Below are 17,904 nucleotides of genomic sequence, written 5' to 3' on the forward strand. Positions count from 1 at the left end.
CCTTGTATGATCAAAAGTGGGGAGTGTAATGGAAAATTCCACTGATCAATGTCTTACTACTGTGATCAATGTCTTACTACTATTTTGACTATTTTCTGTGCACTTGACGGATGCCATCTCAAAGTTCATGCCCTTACTTGGTAATTTCACCTCCTCTTGACCTTTATCTGTGCAACTGTTCCTGGGTTTGATTCACTCTTTCTGGAGCAAGTGATGCCACACAGCAGACATTTCCTGTCTGCTTTCTGCAGTCTAAGAAACTCATTATTTCACATCTCGATATAAATTTCCACTACAACGTGTTTCTGTTGAAGACCACACACTGATGTCACATCACGCAAATACAAATACTACCGGTTCGGTTGTTCCTCTTTGTCATTTTTTGTGTCTCTTGTAGCCGTTCTTTGTCATTTTAAGTGTTATACTACTGGCCGTCAGTTTTTCCTTCAGTAGATGAAAAGAATCTATCAGGCTCATGCCTTTCTATCACAACAGATACTAACACTTTGCACATATGATATCCAACGCTAAATGCCACAATATACTGAATAGAAATGTTATCTTTTAGTAAGACAGATGAAGTAAGACAGATTACTACATGATATGTATTCTTTCATTTGACCTATTTTAATATAGGGACGAATAAAATACATAGAGAAGTGCACAGCAATTATCTGATGCAATGCATCACTGAATTTGTGCATCTATTAATTTCCAATGTTCATCCCTGGAAGGAGATCTGTTTAATATTTATAATTATATTTGTATTTAAACCATTTACACAAAAGGTTTTTAATTCAATTACTGGATATAATTAATCACTTATTAAATTTGCTGCTTAATGTGAGCTGCTAAATGTCAAGTTGCATTTCAGTGCTTTTAGATATTTTAATTTAACATATTTTTTTGTGTAATATGATTGTGAAAGTTCAGCTTAATAAATAGTGAAATCTTGCTGATGACATAATGATGTGTTATTCCATTGCTGGTTCCTCTTTGTTCACATGAAAGTCGTTGTTGGGCAGTGACTATAAAGAGTGTGTGTGATTCCCAGCTGCATCAGACGCTTCAGTTTATCAGTCATGGACAAAAAGTTACTGCTGGCCGTGTTGTGTCTGCAGGTTTTCCTGCTCATCACCACCTTCACTTCCTCTGATGCAGCCGCTCTGGAGACATATGATCGCAGACAGCATCCTCATAAGGTAAGATGATGGACGAGGAGCTTCTCTAGTTTTGTAAGAAGGTCCATGATTCATATGGTGTTTTCTCATCAGACTGTTAGAGTGCAGAGAGAGAGAGAGAGAGAGAGAGAGAGAGAGAGAGAGAGAGAGAGAGAGAGAGAGAGCTGCAAGAGCAACACTTTTGATCCTGTTTGAAAGTTTAGTGATTTAGTTTTTTTTTAAACGTTACTCAGCAGAACACACAACTCTTCCAAAGCCAAGCAATCCTACATGTTTGTTATGCAAACATGTAGCTCAGTTTAAGGAGATGATTTTCAGTAAATAATAATGCTCTATTACTTTTCTCTTTTTGTTACAGATAAGATTGAGAGGACGTAGCAGATGTGAGAAATTTCCAAGAGCATGTACCTTTTTGCCATGGGTAAACTTTTTTTAATGTTTGTGTTTTTCCGTCTCCTGTGTTTTGTTCAATATATTCAGAAAGTACCTTTTGATGAGAAGATTAATATCAACTGACGCAGTGGTTCGTTGTTTGATAAATAATTGTGCATCTCTTTCTCTCCTGCTGTTTAGCACCGCAATCTTAAAAGAGAAGCTTGAAACGATCCCACGTCCTGCAGAGAAACTTCAGTGATCAGTGTGATGGAAACCAGAAGTACCACTTGAGCTGTCCATCAAACAAGCTTTGCAGTAACTGCCATGCTATGAAATCTATATTACTAATAATAACAAAAAAAAAAGTAGTCCGTCTCACAGAACAAATACTCGTTTTTTCAATTAATGCAAAATAAAAAATAAATGAATCAGATATTGACATGTGTGGTTTTCTGTTTGACACACACTCATTTGAGGTTAAAATAATTTCTGCTTCTTCTAACAAGTGTTTTCTAAGTGGAGACTTTGAATAATCCAAACTCACTTTAAAAAAAAACAGTAAATGAAACATTAACCAACAGAGGGAGCTGTCCTGTAGAATACTGAACTACATCCTAAATTCCACACTATACACATGTAATTGACACGTAGGGAACTTTTTTCTATTCCTGACTGACTTGTTTCTATATCAATAATTAAAACAGTTTGATATCATCTAATAAATCTAAACATTTCAGTCTTCAGAGAAACAGCTGCTGCTGTAGTTCATGAAAAGAATCTCATTATCTGTTTCTCCATGTTTGGCATAAAGTGACCACAAGATGGAGGCACAGCTTTGATTTTTTTTAATAGCAGTAATACACGTTGTGCTTTGTTATGCATCCTAATAACTTATAGGAGCTTCAGTTTATATATTTATATGAAACGAATGTATTTGTATATGTTGTTTTATTTATTGATATGAAATAAAGTGGAGTAAAAAGTACAATATTTCCCTCTGAAATTAAGTAATAAATGGTATAAAGTGAAAACATTAAAGTAGAATGTTAGACCCTCAAAACTGTAAAGTACTTGATGAAGTGTTGATCGTGCATTAATCAGTGTTTCCACTGTGGCAGACAAAAAGCATAAAGCCAGTTTTCTTCACCTCCCGCCCACTCAGCTGATTCACACCAGACGCAGCCTCATCACAGTCACATCACGCAAATACAAATACTACCGGGTTCGGTTGTTTCTCTTTGTCATTTTGTGTGTCTCTTGTAGCCGTTCTTTGTCATTTTTAGTGTTATGCTACTGGCCGTCAGTTTTTCCTTCAGCAGATCAAAAGAAGCTATCAGGCTCATGCCTTTCTATCACGACAGATACCAACACTCTGCACATATGATACCAAACGCTAAATGCCACAATATACTAAATACCAATATACAATCATTGCATGTAAGATGTATGAAGTAATCCATCCATGTAAATGTTTTGCAAGTGAAGGGGCAGAGGGAACCAGTTTCTTAGAAATGTTATCATTTAGTAAGACAGGTGAAGTAAGACAGATTGCTACATCTATTTTTGAATTACAATCAAATTTCTGGTTAACTGATTTTAAACCATCGTCTGTGTGTGAGTTTTTCATTCAACAATTTAACTTGATATTAACTTAACTGGGAGCTGCTCAGTTCAAAACTGGAAACCCTCCACAGATGATATGTATTCTTTCATTTGACCTATTTTAATATAGGGACCAATAAAATACATAGAGAATTGCACAGCAATTATCTGATGCAATTCATCACTGACTTTGTAGCATCTATTAGTTTCCAATGTTCATCCCTGGAAGGAGATCTGTTTAATATTTATAATTACATTTGCATTTAACCATTTACACAAAAGGTTGAACAATTAAAAAAATATATATTTTAAATCAATTACTGGATATAACTAATCACTCATTAAATTTGCTGCTTAATGTGAGTGATTTCTGTGCTTTTAAACATTTTAATTTAACATATTTTTTTAAATCAAGGTAAACTAGGCAATATCTTGTTTTTCTACTATGAAGGTGTGGTGTAATATGATTGTGAAACTTCGGATTCATAAATTGTGTAATCTTGCTGATGACATAATGTTGTGTTATTCCGTTGCTGGTTCTTCTTTGTTCACATGAAAGTCGTTGTTGGGCAGTGACTATAAAGAGTGTGTGTGATTCCCAGCTGCATCAGACGCTTCAGTTTATCAGTCATGGACAAAAAGTTACTGCTGGCCGTGTTGTGTCTGCAGGTTTTCCTGCTCATCACCACCTTCACTTCCTCTGATGCAGGCGCTCTGGAGACAGATGATCTCAGACAGCATCCTCATCAGGTAAGATGATGGACAAGGAGCTTCTCTAGATTTCTCATCAGACTGTTAGAGTGCAGAGAGAGAGAGAGAGAGAGAGAGAGAGAGAGAGAGAGAGAGAGAGAGAGAGAGCTGCAAGAGCAAAACCTTTGATCCTGTTGGAAAATTAAGTGATTGAGTTTTTTCTTAAACTTCCCTCAGCAGAGCACACAACTCTTCCAAAGCCAAGCAATCCTACATGTTTGTCTAACCCTTATGAAATAAAAATGTTATGCAAAAATGTAACTCAGTTAAAGGAGATGGTTTTCTGTGAATAATAATACTCTATTACTTTTCTCTTTTTGTTACAGAGAAGACCGGTAAGAAAAGGAGAGGGAAAAAATATCAAGACAACAAGGAAACCTAGAGGATGTCTGATCTTTCGTGGAGGATGTGGCATTTTGCCAAAGGTAAACTTGTTTTATGTTTTTTTTTTTTTCGTCTCCTGTGTTTTGTGCAATATATTCAGAAACTACCTTTTGATGAGAAGATTAATATCAACTGACGCAGTGGTTTGTTGTTTGATAAATAATTGTGCATCTCTTTCTCTCCTGCTGTTTAGCCCTACAATCCTTTGGAGAAGCTTGAAACGATCCACGTCCTGCAGAGAAACTTCAGTGATCAGTGTGATGGAAACCAGAAGTACCACTTGAGCTGTCCATCAAACAAGCTTTGCAGTAACTGCCATGATATGAAATCTATATTACTAATCGTCTGTCTCACAGAACAAATACTTTTTTTTTGTATTAATGCAAAATAAAAAAAATGAATCAGATATTGACATGTGTGGTTTTCTGTTTGTCACACACTCATTTGAGGTTAAAATAATTTCTGCTTCTTCTAACAAGTGTTTTCTAAGTGGAGACTTTGAATAATCCAAACTCACTTTAAAAAAACCAGTAAATTAAACATTAACCAACAGAGGGAGCTGTCCTGTAGAATACTAAACTACATCCTAAATTCCACACTATACACATGCAATTGACACGTAGGGAACTTTTTTCTATTCCTGACTGACTTGTTTCTATATCAATAATTAAAACAGTTTGATATCATCTAATTAAAACTAAACATTTTAGTCTTCAGAGATACAGCTGCTGCTGTAGTTCATGAAAAGAATCTCATTATCTGTTTCTCCATGTTTGGCATAAAGTGACCACAAGATGGAGTCACAGCTTTGATTTTTATTAACAGCAGTAATACACTTTCTGCTTTGTTATGCATCCTAATAAATTATAGGAGCTTTATTTTATATATTTATATGAAATGAATGTATTTTTACATGTGGTTTTATTTATTGATATGAAATAAAGTGGAGTAAAAAGTACAATATTTCCCTCTGAAATTAAGTAATAAATGGTATAAAGTGAAAACATTAAATGTTAGACCCTCAAAACTGTGAAGTACTTGATGAAGTGTTGATCGTGCATTAATCAGTGTTTCCACTGTGGCAGACAAAAAGCATAAAGCCAGTTTTCCTCACCTCCCGCCCACTCAGCTGATTCACACCAGACGCAGCCTCTGCTGCTCAGAACTTATGTCGACACACAACAAAGTATTTAGTCTGTTGTGCATCGGGTCGACACACAGGACTGAGAGTGGAATGAAACACAGTGAGTATCAATCAGACAATACGTGCTGCTTCATCTTTCCTGCAGTTTGGTTTCAGCTTCGTTTTAAACTCTGCTTTTGATTCCTGATGCTCCACCATTTCTTCAAATACCTGCTTGTACGAACACTGTGATTTAACATAGAGAACACCGACTGTTTCTTTAATTTATATACTTCGTTTGTTTTACTGTTAATCAGGTGTATTTGAAAATACTTTATGATTCTGATGTACCCTTACACAAGTAAAAGTATTTCACTGCGTACAAATATAGTAGTGTAACAGCACATGTTGACATTCATAATGATACTGTCATAATAACATACTGCTTTACATATAATATCACAGGATTATTGTTACTGATGCATTAAATTGTTACTTTTCTGATTAATATTTTACACACAAACATTTGATGAGTTTATGAAATACGATTGAAATTGATTTCTCAACACAAAAGATCTAGCTATGACAGTAAATGTCTACTAACCCGCTTCATTAATAATAATACAATAATACAATAGTGGGACTGTTACTTTAAATATATTCAAATTAATACAGTCATTGAAGATATGCACAAGTTTTTTATGCTTTAATATGCGTCACGCTGCAGGGACTGTTGCTTGTGTTAACTAGTGTGCATGGTCCCTTTTTCCATAAAGTAAAGGTGGAATATAAAACTTGGTTTCATGCGGTCACAGATTAAAAAAGAATGCTAAATAAACAGTGATGCATATGGGAAGGTTTAGAAGTTATTCAACAACTCATCTTCTCTTCAGTGAATTCATTTATGCAGAGGACCAACGTCAGCAGGGGGATCTCCAGGGGAAGGTGATAGTTTATACAAGCGGCCGTTATGGAATCTATCCTCCTCCGCCCTTCACTACAGAGAGGGAGAACCAACAATTTATTTATCTCTGTGATGATGGTGCAACAGAGAGGAAGAGGGCAGGTCAGGACATACCAGATGTTAACAGCTGATGTCCACTCTGATTTCATCAAGACACAATAATAAGACTACAACCAGACAAATAAATAAAGGTTGGAGTGGTTTACATGAGAGATACGTTTTCCTTCTCTGGAGCATCTCTAGTTATAGCTCAGTGTGCAGTGGAAATCTTTATTGTAATGAGAATAATAAATACAGAGTCTCTCTATTGGCTTTCCAGTAAATGATCACGCTGCCAAGTTTCTCCCGATGTACAAAGTGTTGTTCAAGCTGAATGTTTAAAGAAACAGTCAAATGAGAAATAAAGTTTCCGTCTGTGGCTAATTTTGTCTTTTCTGTTCCTGTTAAAAGAAAAAAGTTTTTGATGACTAATCTTAAATTTGGTTTCAGTTTGATGAAAGTGTTCACATGAGTGTTTTGGGTGACGAGCTATAGACCACATGATTCCAATGTGGTTATAGCTCTACTGTTAATCCTGCAGTTACTACAGACAAGCTGCCTAAATGTTCTTATTTTGTTGTGTTACGTAGTTGTAGCAGTTTGCTGCAAATTAAAATGCGTTTAGTTCCCAGACTATGAAATCCTTGACTCTGAAGTCGCAGTGTGACATGATCTGCTGTTCAGGCTTGGCCAAAAACACAAGTTTTGATTGAACAGCATTAGAATTTATGAATTCAGCCACATGACATCAATTTCAAGGCTGTATTTCAGTTAACAGTGTAGTTCAATGTCAGTGAGATTTTGAATGAGGTTTTCATTTATCTGGAACAGAACCTGGAAGTGCTGGTTTCATGTTGGCTAAGCCAAACATGATCTAGTGCAGATAGTTAGCAGAGCACTAAGAGGTGTGGAGATTCAAACTGATGATTTGAATCTTACTTTTATTTACTTAATCCCACCAACATTTATCACTTTACTTTCACTCTGCCTTTAGTTAACTGACACTAACTTACTTTTCTCCAAAGTTACTCGACACGTGTTGCACGAGGAGAGCTATAAAGACGAGTAATCCAAAATGTCTTCCCTCACAACTTTATCAGATTAGCATGGATACTGCAGTGGGCGATGACTACTACTACTACCATGACAACATCAGCTTCAACTTCAGCTACGATGACTACCCCACCATATGCGAGAAGGCGGACATCCGATCCTTTGCCGGCTACTTCCTCCCCATCATGTACGCCATGTGTCTGGTGGTGGGACTGGCGGGAAACGGCTTAGTCGTGATCGTGTACGCCTACCACAAACGCCTGAGGACCACGATGGATGCATTCCTGACCCACCTGGCTGTGGCCGACCTGCTCCTGCTCTTCATGCTGCCGTTCTGGGCCGCTGACGCTCGGAGGGGCTGGGAGCTTGGGTTGGTCGTGTGTAAGGTGGTGTCGGCTTGCTACACAGTCAACTTCACCTGCTGTATGCTGCTGCTGGCCTGCATCAGCCTGGACCGCCACTTGGCTATAGCCAGGGCGCAAGGGAAGGACCAAGGAAGCTGGCTGCAGAGGATGTTTTGCAGGAGACACTGTTGGAAGGTGTGTTTCGTCGTCTGGGCAACCGCTTTCATGCTTGGTCTTCCTGATTTAATTGTCTCCGAGGTGAGGTGGGGCTCTAATCGGAGCGTCTGCCTGGCAGTCTACCCTCCGTCTATGGGCAGAGGAGGTAAAGCTGCCCTGGAGATAGCAGAGGTGCTGCTGGGCTTCCTGGTTCCCCTCTTGGTCATGGTGATCTGCTACTGGAGCATGGCCCGAGCGCTGAAGGGTCTCCCTGTAGAAAGCAGAGACAAGAAGTGGAAAGCTCTGCGTGTTCTTCTAATAGTGGTGGGAGTGTTTGTGGTCACACAGCTGCCTTACAATGTGGTGAAAGTCTACCGAATGATGGACTCGGTCTACGCTCTGGTGACCCACTGCGGGACAAGTAAAGTGCTGGATAAGGCGGTTCAGGTGACGAAGAGCCTGGCCCTCACTCACTGCTGCCTCAACCCCATCCTCTACACCTTCGTGGGCTCGTCCTTCAGGCAGCACCTGACCAAACTGGCAAAGAGGTTTGGTGAGGGGAGAAGAAAGAGGAGGACGAGGAGAAAAGACATGTCTGCAGAGGGGGAAGGGATGGAGATGTCATTTAACTCCCACAGCGCATCTCAAGCAACAAACACTTTCTCAATATGAGTTACTAGTGTGCAACAATGAACATCTTCACATGGATCACATATTTAGTATAAGTAGCATAAGAGTAGAAAACAGCAGCATTGGAAACGTGTGAAACCCATTAAGTACAAAAATGTATATCCCTCGATGTCAAAAATAAGAGGTTGGTATTTTAAATGTATTTGCTGTATTAATGTATAGCTTCAAGCAACTATATTTTTTCTGTCAAGTGAGTAATGATGAAAAACACATTTGTCTTTAATGTTTGTTTGGACTGTTTTTAATTATTTTTTTAGTCTAGAGTCTAGAGAATTTAGTCTAGAAAATCAGAAATATGTGTTTTTTGTCCAGAAATACTATAAAATACTCTGGATATCAGTATTCACATTAAATTCAGTGTGTGTGACCTGTATACTCGTGAGCGCATACACTACCTAAGTATTCATGACTGGAAGTATGGGTGTTAGGACAGGACCTTTGATTCCATGCCATTTACACCAAACTATTTACTTCCACTTTTCCTCCCACTGTGGCCCCTGATCTCTTAGCTTAGACCATGACTTCCAGAAAATGAGATTAAATTGAAACCCAGTGGGATTTCACTCCCTCTCATGTGGTTAAGTCTCAATTTTGTTGCTTCCTGGATTCCTGAAGCCTCCTTTCTGAATATTTGAAACACATGTACACCTCACATTTTCCTGCGAGCAGAAAGCCAAACTCCACAAGAGAGTGAAAAACAACCTCTTTGTGAGAAGATGATTAAACCACTAAAATATTGTATTTTCATTGATGCAAATCTTGTTTGATCATTACAGATGTTTTCCTTTAACACTAATGATGTTGTTTTCCAAACCAGTTTAAAGATCCACTTGTTACTGTAAGTTCAACATAAATACCAACTACATAGTTTAATGAGTGTGTTTTAAAATCCCAATATTAGATGCACTGTTCTGCTGTTTGTTATGTCTGTGTCCCAGCTGGTAAAGATGAAGTGATTCTTCAAGTCATGCTCTGGCATGTGTGTCGTCTCATGTGGAAACCATTTCACTGAGGTTTACCATCTGCTACACTGAGTGTTTCAAAGGTCTATAATAAACAAAACAGAAACCATGTTGAAATGATTCCTTTCCTCATTTCCAAATCAAACGATGATAATTACTTGTGAGAAAAGAAAAGTTCTTACGTTGAGATTAAATACATTTATTGAAAATGTGCAAAGAAATGACAAATGGCAACAAAAACATGGCTTCTTGTATTTAAAAAAAATATATAAATATTCAAAAAGCCACCTAAGGCTTGTAATATTTATTGAGTCAGATAAGAAACATGGATAATTAACTTTCTAAATTACAATTAAGGCAGTCAACCAGCTTCAGTTTCAAATTGGAACAAAGAATTGTCTTTTCTTAAATTAAATTTTTAAAAAAATATCTCAAATACATAAATGTAAAATAATCTAAAGATTATTTTAAGACAAAAAAACTCTTGGCCTCAAATGGCAGTGACACAATAGAAAAGAAAACTTTCTGGCATTTTTCACAAGAACAAGGTTACAAAAAGTAACCAAAACATTCAGTCCTTAAATACAATATGACATAACTATAAATCTGTTAACACAGTTTGGTTTCCTTGAAAACAAACATACTTTCCCTGAACTAGATCATCAACCCTGTATCCAACATTGGAAAAAAGCCAATACTGAACATGTTTTTGTAAATATCCTCTGACGAATAACACTGTCACAGTCACAAACGTTGATAAACTGCAGGAAATAAATGTGTTGTCTTCAATTCTCTTTTCAGTGGATGTGGAAAAATACAAACTTCACATGGAAAAGAATCAGTAGGATGCTACAGGGTCTGTGCTGGATTTCTTCCAGTAAGGCACCAAATTTCCCTGTGGAATGTTGTAACTTAACCACATGGTAAAACTTTTAAGACGCGCTTGCAACATAGTGAATCTTGGCTCAGTAAATATATATTAAGTTCTTTTCATTCAGGCACTTTGTTTTATGTTGACTGGAGGCAGTGTTGTAAATTGAAATATTCTGGTACTCAGCTGTGAAGTCTTATTTGTGCGGTATGCATTTTTTTTTTTTTAAACATAACAATGATGTTAAAGTATCAGCTATGCAACTATAACAAAACTGGGGGAAGGTGTGTTTGAGGTGACTTTACAGATTGTATAAGCTCACAGGAGAGTCCAATATCAGCCGTCAGTAATTTAGGATCTGCATGTCGAACAGGTCACACACTCCCTCGCTGTCGTCCAGATTGAAGCTGTAGTCCATTCCTGCGTGAGGAGAGAAACTTAAATGAGACAGAGACTGATATAGAGTAAAATGGATGATTAAGCACGGTATGCACTGGGGGGCGTGGATACAGTGCGATTGACAGGTAGCATGTTAAAAGAACATGTTAACCTCCCCTGAAAATGTTAGATTTGCTGACTTTTAGTGGTTTAAATATAAACTCTGAGCTGCAGAGATAAACAGGTCGACTGCAGGTCCCATGAACGTCTCAGCTGAGCGTGGGAAACAAATGAAACCGATTTTGTTTCTAATCACACTGAGTCTCACAGCGGTGAAACTGGTTTGTTCACCAGGTGTCTAAACTTTAATAATAAACACATGTATTATTATTATAATAATAATAATTGAGATTCTTACCATCAGCAGACATGAGCTCATCAATCAGATCAACAGCAGCTACAAGAAAATAAAAATCAGCATGTTTTTGTGTTTCACAGTAAGTTCACTACCAAAGTATAAATATATTATTCTGTCTCGTCCTGAAGCTCGGAATCAAAATGCTGAATTAAAGCAAGCTTAGATCCTAAAGCTTTTACAGAACGGAGACAGTTCAAAAGGCCTGAGCCTCACTGCTGGATCCGATTACAGAATAAAGTCTGTTTCTGGTTCACATCCTCTTACTCTCTCTGTCGTCCTTCATGTTGTCTCCAGCAGCGCTGAGCACCAGCAGGCTGTTCACATCCAGCACAGACTGGAACTCCGAGCCCGCCAGGTCCATCCGCTTCTGCTCCAACACTGCCACAGGCTGACACTCTGCAGGCAGCAGGCCAAGAGAATACTCAACTAAACAGTAACGTCCTTTTTATCAGTGGAATCCTGCAACATTACAGGGTTCAAACATCTGGACCCAGAACCATTAGACGAGGACCGAAACACTAATAGTGAAGCTCTGGAGTCTCTGAGAGGAGCAATTACAAGATTATAGGAAATAAGCTAATTTGCCAAGAGTCGGATGAGGTGATTGATACTGCTCTCATATCTGTTGGTTAGCTTAGCATTCAGACTTCAGGAAATAGTCTTACACAAAGCTCTGTATAACTTGTAACTGTTATTTTCACCAGTCTCTGTCAAAAAGTAAAAAAATAAAAAAGCTATTCTTTGGCTATTTCTTTGCAAAGCCACTTAATGATCACACGATTTAAGTCTGGTTTGTTGTTTTATCAAATTGCGTTAATGAATAGTAGCGAAACTCCCTCCTGCGTTTCTGAAAGGACAGTTTCACATATAAAAGGGGATGTCTGTTGGCATGTTGATCACACATGATTAGAGCAGCACTGACTCATCCATTTCCTCGAAATCCTGGATCTGAATGAGTTAGTCATTCACGCATAAATGGTCTGTATTTATTTACGATTTTCTAGTCTTGATGGTCACTCAAAGTGCTTTACAGTACAGTTTTTTGCCATTCACACACATTCATAAAGTGCATCCATGGGCAGCACTATGTTTTCCTATGAGGCAATTTGGGGTTCAGTATCTTAGCTTTTCCACAGCATCTACAACACTTCTATTGTTCTGGAGTCAGTCGGTGTAGATTTCAGGAAAATTATGAATTTAAATGTTCAGGATATTGTGTTAACAAAGTTCAAACATTGTTTTCTGTTCTGGCATCGTCGCCATCTCTGCTTTTCTACCCACACTGCATGCTGTCTCGTGGTTATGTTTGCTAAGCAGATAAAAAGGACATTTTTACCCCATATTTTTCAAACGATATATACTTTATACAACCATTTTACTAAAACTTAGGGTTTTAGCTTTGATTTATGGATCATTGTTTTTTGGGTCATTTAACTGCACTATGAAAATTTACTTTAGAAATTTTAAACATGCTTTAAACAGTCAAGCCATCATGACTGACAGAGTTTTGTAGATACAAGCAGGAACTTTTTTCTTTCTAAGTTTCGTGTTTCAACGTGTCAGGGTGTACTGACAGTTGACAGTGAGTCATATGAATAAATCAAGTTCTCATGCTTCATTTCGTAATGCTTTCCTTTCCTCTTTTTCATCAGCAGGCAGCTCAGCAATGATTTAGTTTCAGTTATTGGACATGGGAGAGTTACTAAGAACACAGTTTCGAAAAATTGCCTCTGATTGTAATTGCATTTGAAATTAAAACGCATCACAAACTACAGCCCCTATGATCATAATTCACTGTCAAGTTTATTAAAAAAAAACTCAACATTATAAAGTGGTATTTATATGAAGCTGAAGTTTGACATCGGTTTAACTAATAATGTGGCATTTGTGTGAATGTCCAGTAGACTTCTTCTCATCAGGGATATTACCAGTGGTATTTGGTGCAAGTCTACACCAGTGTGGATTTCTCTGCACCATTTCTGATCTCATTTAACCGTAACACTTAGTGCACTTAGCCAGCGTCACTGTGGACATCCAACACCTCGTGTGATGTGACTCGGAACCTAAGTGATATTGACTCAATGAATTGCAGCAACAGGGACTCCATTTAACATCTCCTCTCTAGTGCGGTTGAGGATGTTATCTCAGGTAAGTCAGGACAGAGGAATTGTAACATGAAAATGAAATAGTCTTTCACAGTATCTCTCTGTATGGGACACTATTTCCCCACAGAATTTGAGTTTTTACTGTTGTTAGATATACTGTGCAAACAGGATAGGTGAAATCCAAGCTAATGAAGCTGTGGCTTGTTTTTTTTTAAATTATTTTGTTTAAACGTTATGCACAAATATCAATTTTTTTCAGATTATGTTCACCATAATTATGTTCACCACCACAGAGTGAAGTCTTTAAATGTTAATAGAAGTTGTATGTGGTGCTCATATATCAAAACCCCTGTTCTTACCCATCTGCACATCAGGAGGGGTGGACGACATCGTCAGCAGTTCATGTTCTGGCAGCACCATCTGGTGGTCTGAGCAGAGGGAGTCCTGGCTGCAGAAGGAGGAAGTGGTGTTGGAGCTGGAGTACATGGACGAGGAGAGGGAGAACCTCTGCAGGCTGGCGGGGGTGCTGGGGGGGGTCGGCATCGAACAGATGTCGTCGGTCGGCGGCACCGAGAACACCACGGGTATCGTGGAGTCTGAATCTTTGTTGATCAACATGACCTGGATGGGAGCCGAGTGGCTGCGTAGATTCACCTGGTACCTCTTCTGACCGCTCTGGCCCTGTGGAGCAGCAACATGGTGATAAGCTCACGATCGTTAAAGCAGCTTTAATCTCTACTGTTATACACAGTGGGTCATGTGACTGTTTGCACATGACTCTGCAGGTTCCCTCAGCATTTTATGCCCAGTCCCATTGTCCACCCTCAAGGACTCAGACTTTGAGGCACGTTCCAAATAAGTCCATTAGGGGTCAGGGCTGTTCCACTGTGAAAACGTCAAGAGCGTGAGGGCACTTTTGCACACTTTCTGCAGACTTTGCCAAAGGGAATTACCCACAGTTCATAGCGTTGTAGTACAAACCAACCAACAAACTAACGGGCAAGGGTGAAAAACATGACCTCCTTGGCAGAGGTAACAGGAATAAGTTTGGTTAAAAAATATGCTGGTGAGGATTGAGAGCTTTTGCAAAAGTGACCAACCATTTCAGGTAATGGAACCTCCAGCTGAGTCCCAGCAGGAGCCACAACAGCAAGAAGAGTGTCGCCGCTGAAGGCACTGCAGACGTCTTCATGTGTCACAAATTTGTAAGTGGAGAGGTGTTAAGGAAACAGGAACAGGATCACTTATGGGAGGAGAAAGTGGGCAATAAACTGGAAAAACAAGTCTGCACATTTGGGACGTTAGGATTAACCTGACCGCGATTTCACAAGACACTGACAACAGCAATTATATCGGTAATCCTTCCTTCATAGCATTTTCTCTGCTCAATACTCAAACAATGCTGAAAGGATTAAAAGGGGATTCTATTTCCCTATGAAACAAATAAATGGGACTCAAAGAGGAGTTGAATTACGAACTACTGAGACTACAGAGTAGACCAAGTGACATTTCACTCAAATGTCACCGAAGACAAAGTGTCATTGACATTTTAAACACTCGATGGGATGAGTAAAACTGGAGGTTGCTTTTAGGTTATGTTACAATGTGAGAATTTGGGTGTTTTGATTTCCCCTAAACATGAAATAATAATAACTCAAAACTACAGAATGGGGCAAATGAAGAAAACACTGACTTTAACAAAAACTGAAATGTGAAGTAAAGGATATGTGCTGGTGATGGGAACGTGGTTCAGGCGTTTGATGTTTTCCTCCAGCCAGGCCTTCTGCTTGTCCAGCTCCTTCTCTTGGGCCTCGAGCTCAGAGATCTGTGCCTTCAAACCCTTCACCTGCTCCAGCATCTCTTGAGTTTGGCTCCCTGTGTTCTCACCCCTGGACTCGAGGAAGATGAGACATCAACAGAAGTCAGCGACCAGCGTTTTAATCAGCAGTTGTAGCAGGTTTAGAGGCATCGTAAGCAATGCGGCTGATAAAATGGTAATATGTCTGAAGTAGCATTTAACTTTAGCTTTAAAAAGTTCACATTCAGCAGCTACAAGACACTGATTGTACCATATAGAAAAACACTTTTCAAACCTCCACTGGATAATGTTCTTGTTTTTCTTCTCAATCAGCCCCACACCTTCCAGGACATTTGTGATGTCGTATATCCTCCTCTTCTGCTTCACTGCCAAACTGTCTGCAGCCTGTTAATTCACACATACAAGGTCTTACTCTGGGGAAGCTGAATGTGAATTATTGTTGACAGGGTTCATCACAGACACTTGAAACAGGCATTAGCATTAAAACACGACATTTGTGCAGCAAACACTGCATGAAAAAAAAAAAAGAAAAAAAAAGGAGACTTCATTGGAGCCAACAAATGAACGATTTGGCAAATTAAGCTGCACAGGCAGCAAATCAAAGCCTTGGCTGAAGAGGACATGTATACAATAGCAGAGGATGAAGGAGGAGGGAAATGGTGTGAGGAGCCTGCTGGTTAAACATTAGCCAGCTTTGGCGCGCAAGAAGAGAGGGAAAACTACTAATCACTGAGAATGAAAGAATGTACATTTGTAGAGGACACCTCAGGTAGGTCTGACAGAGATGAATCCACCTGTCAAAATACTGAGAGCTGAAAGGAAAATGGTTTTCAAACCTTAGGATTTGAGCCAGAGGAAAACACATTCATTAGGGAGATGACAAGAAGGAAACTTTCAAGGAAGCACTTCTGCTTGTTGGCACATCTCACTGCAGCTTGGGGTGCGACTGATGATTACTTCATTCATCAATGAATCTATCCATCAACTTCTAGATAGTTTAAAAAACATCAACAAATGTTGACATATTGTTGTTTTTGTCTGAGCAGCAGTCCAAAGGAGAAAAGCAAAATCAATGGAAAAGTTGGAACAACAAAATTGTGTTTTTTCACCCTTTATCATTTGATGTTTTAATTGACTGGTTGTTGCAGCTCTAACAGACAGGACGTGTTAAAAGAGACTTGTTTCGCTCTACTGGTTCCCAGTGTGGGCGTCAGGACATCCCAGAAGTCTCTCGGGTTAAATTCACACATCCTCCAAAAAGTGATAAAGCTCTTAGTGGAGGAGGTATTCAGGTTCTTTACATTAATAAAAGTGTCAATACATTAATGTAAAAACACGAATACAAACAAAAGTCATGCATGCAATACCAGTATTATCAGCAAAATGTGCCCAGTGTTTAAAAATCAAATACTTGTTAGAGAGAGAAATGTTAAATCTGACTTAGTGATATTATTACATCACCAATAGTGGCCGGACGATGTAGCCACAAGTGTTAGGAGGTCAACAGTTTCATATCAGTAGATATCGAAAATTATTATGATAAATACCAAATTATTCTGTCTTTTAAGTTTGGAAACTTCTTCTACTGAGTGAAGGTTGTGGTAATTGTGTGTTATACTTCCTCACCGTGCTTGCACATTGTATAATTATATATCTTATTGGTCAAGTGATAAACAACCCCTTCAGAGGAGGTACAACTGAAAAACAAACCTTTTGATTTGTGGACAAATCTCTAACGTTTACTCTTTACTTGCCACAAAACAATTTTTTACTTGTGACTTTTACTCACAAGCTAAAATGTTGGGATCCACTGATTCACTCTTTAATATGACACTTTATTTTATGAGCTTATTGTGATTTTGTTTAATGTAGAGTGTTGATGTGAAAGATAAACACAGCTGTCAGATAAATGGGGTTTTTCCTCTCGTGTGCAAGTATAAAACAGCAAAAAAATTTAAATACTAACAATCAAGTACCTTTAAACTGTACTTTAGATAGACAGATATACAGATAGACAAGTAAAAGGCCAAATGAGTCAAGAATAAGTTAACTGCAGAGAGATGAACGTCACCAGAACTACTACAAAGCTGTCACTGTAAAGAACTACGTGCTAATGGAGATATTGACAGTATTAGTATTAGTACTGAGTGGCTTTCTACCACTGAGTGTTAGTGAACCCCCAGAGGAGCAGCAGGAGGAGCAGCAGGAGGCGGCCTGGCTAATGGCGGCTCGCTCCTCCACCTGTTAAAACAAATCACAGCACCTGACTGGTTGTGTTTGAGCCTTTGTTCGCGGCGGGTGGTGCCTCGGGATCAACACAATGAATTCCTCCTGAAAACAAAGCCCCTGAACCCGCTGTGTCCCCCCCCCGGGTCACTGACCACTTTCAGGTCCAGGACGCCATCCTTCGCTTCCTGTAGCAGACACACAAACTTCATCGTGAGGAGCCCCAAACTTTTCTCGTGTCGACTCGGCGTGGAGCGAACCGTCCCCGGCGCCTCGAACTCCATCTTCTTCTTCTTCTTCTTCTGTGTGTGAAGTCAAACTTGTTTATGAATCCGCAGCTCGAGCTACGAACATCTCCTCTTCCTCTTCCTCTTCTTCTTCTTCTTCTTCGGGCTGGTTCCTCTGCGGGACGACGCAGGCACCTGCAGCTTTTTTAAATCGACGGACGTTACGTTGAGGTTACT

At 38.9% G+C, this 17,904-nt stretch overlaps 2 protein-coding genes across 5 annotated transcripts in view; one reads left to right on the plus strand and one right to left on the minus strand.

Moving 5' to 3' along the window:
- Positions 1–8,919, plus strand: part of ackr4a (atypical chemokine receptor 4a) — a 28,003-nt gene extending 19,084 nt beyond the window's left edge. For 2 of the 4 annotated variants that reach the window (XM_034613766.1, XM_034613769.1), the window contains exon 2: positions 7,519–8,919. In XM_034613766.1, coding sequence (XP_034469657.1) covers positions 7,525–8,643 — 1,119 coding nt within the window. In that variant the 5' untranslated portion in view covers positions 7,519–7,524 and the 3' untranslated portion in view covers positions 8,644–8,919. Of the gene's footprint in view, positions 1–5,410; positions 5,537–6,762; positions 6,768–7,518 lie in introns of those variants that run through there. The other 2 variants (XM_034613767.1, XM_034613768.1) reach the window with 2 other exon arrangements.
- An 887-nt stretch (positions 8,920–9,806) lies between these two features.
- e2f5 (E2F transcription factor 5) lies at positions 9,807–17,894 on the minus strand. Its single transcript, XM_034614426.1, has 8 exons — positions 17,596–17,894; positions 15,489–15,598; positions 15,123–15,284; positions 14,496–14,604; positions 13,755–14,076; positions 11,555–11,686; positions 11,291–11,329; positions 9,807–10,914 (listed from the first exon to the last, which is right to left on the minus strand). The coding sequence occupies exons 1-8, from the start codon at positions 17,722–17,724 to the stop codon at positions 10,838–10,840; spliced, it is 1,080 nt and encodes a 359-aa protein (XP_034470317.1). The 5' UTR covers positions 17,725–17,894; the 3' UTR covers positions 9,807–10,837.
- Between the last annotated feature and the right edge of the window lie 10 nt (positions 17,895–17,904).

This window comes from Hippoglossus hippoglossus, chromosome 17 (assembly GCF_009819705.1).
Source record: "Hippoglossus hippoglossus isolate fHipHip1 chromosome 17, fHipHip1.pri, whole genome shotgun sequence".
Classification (NCBI taxonomy): domain Eukaryota; kingdom Metazoa; phylum Chordata; class Actinopteri; order Pleuronectiformes; family Pleuronectidae; genus Hippoglossus; species Hippoglossus hippoglossus.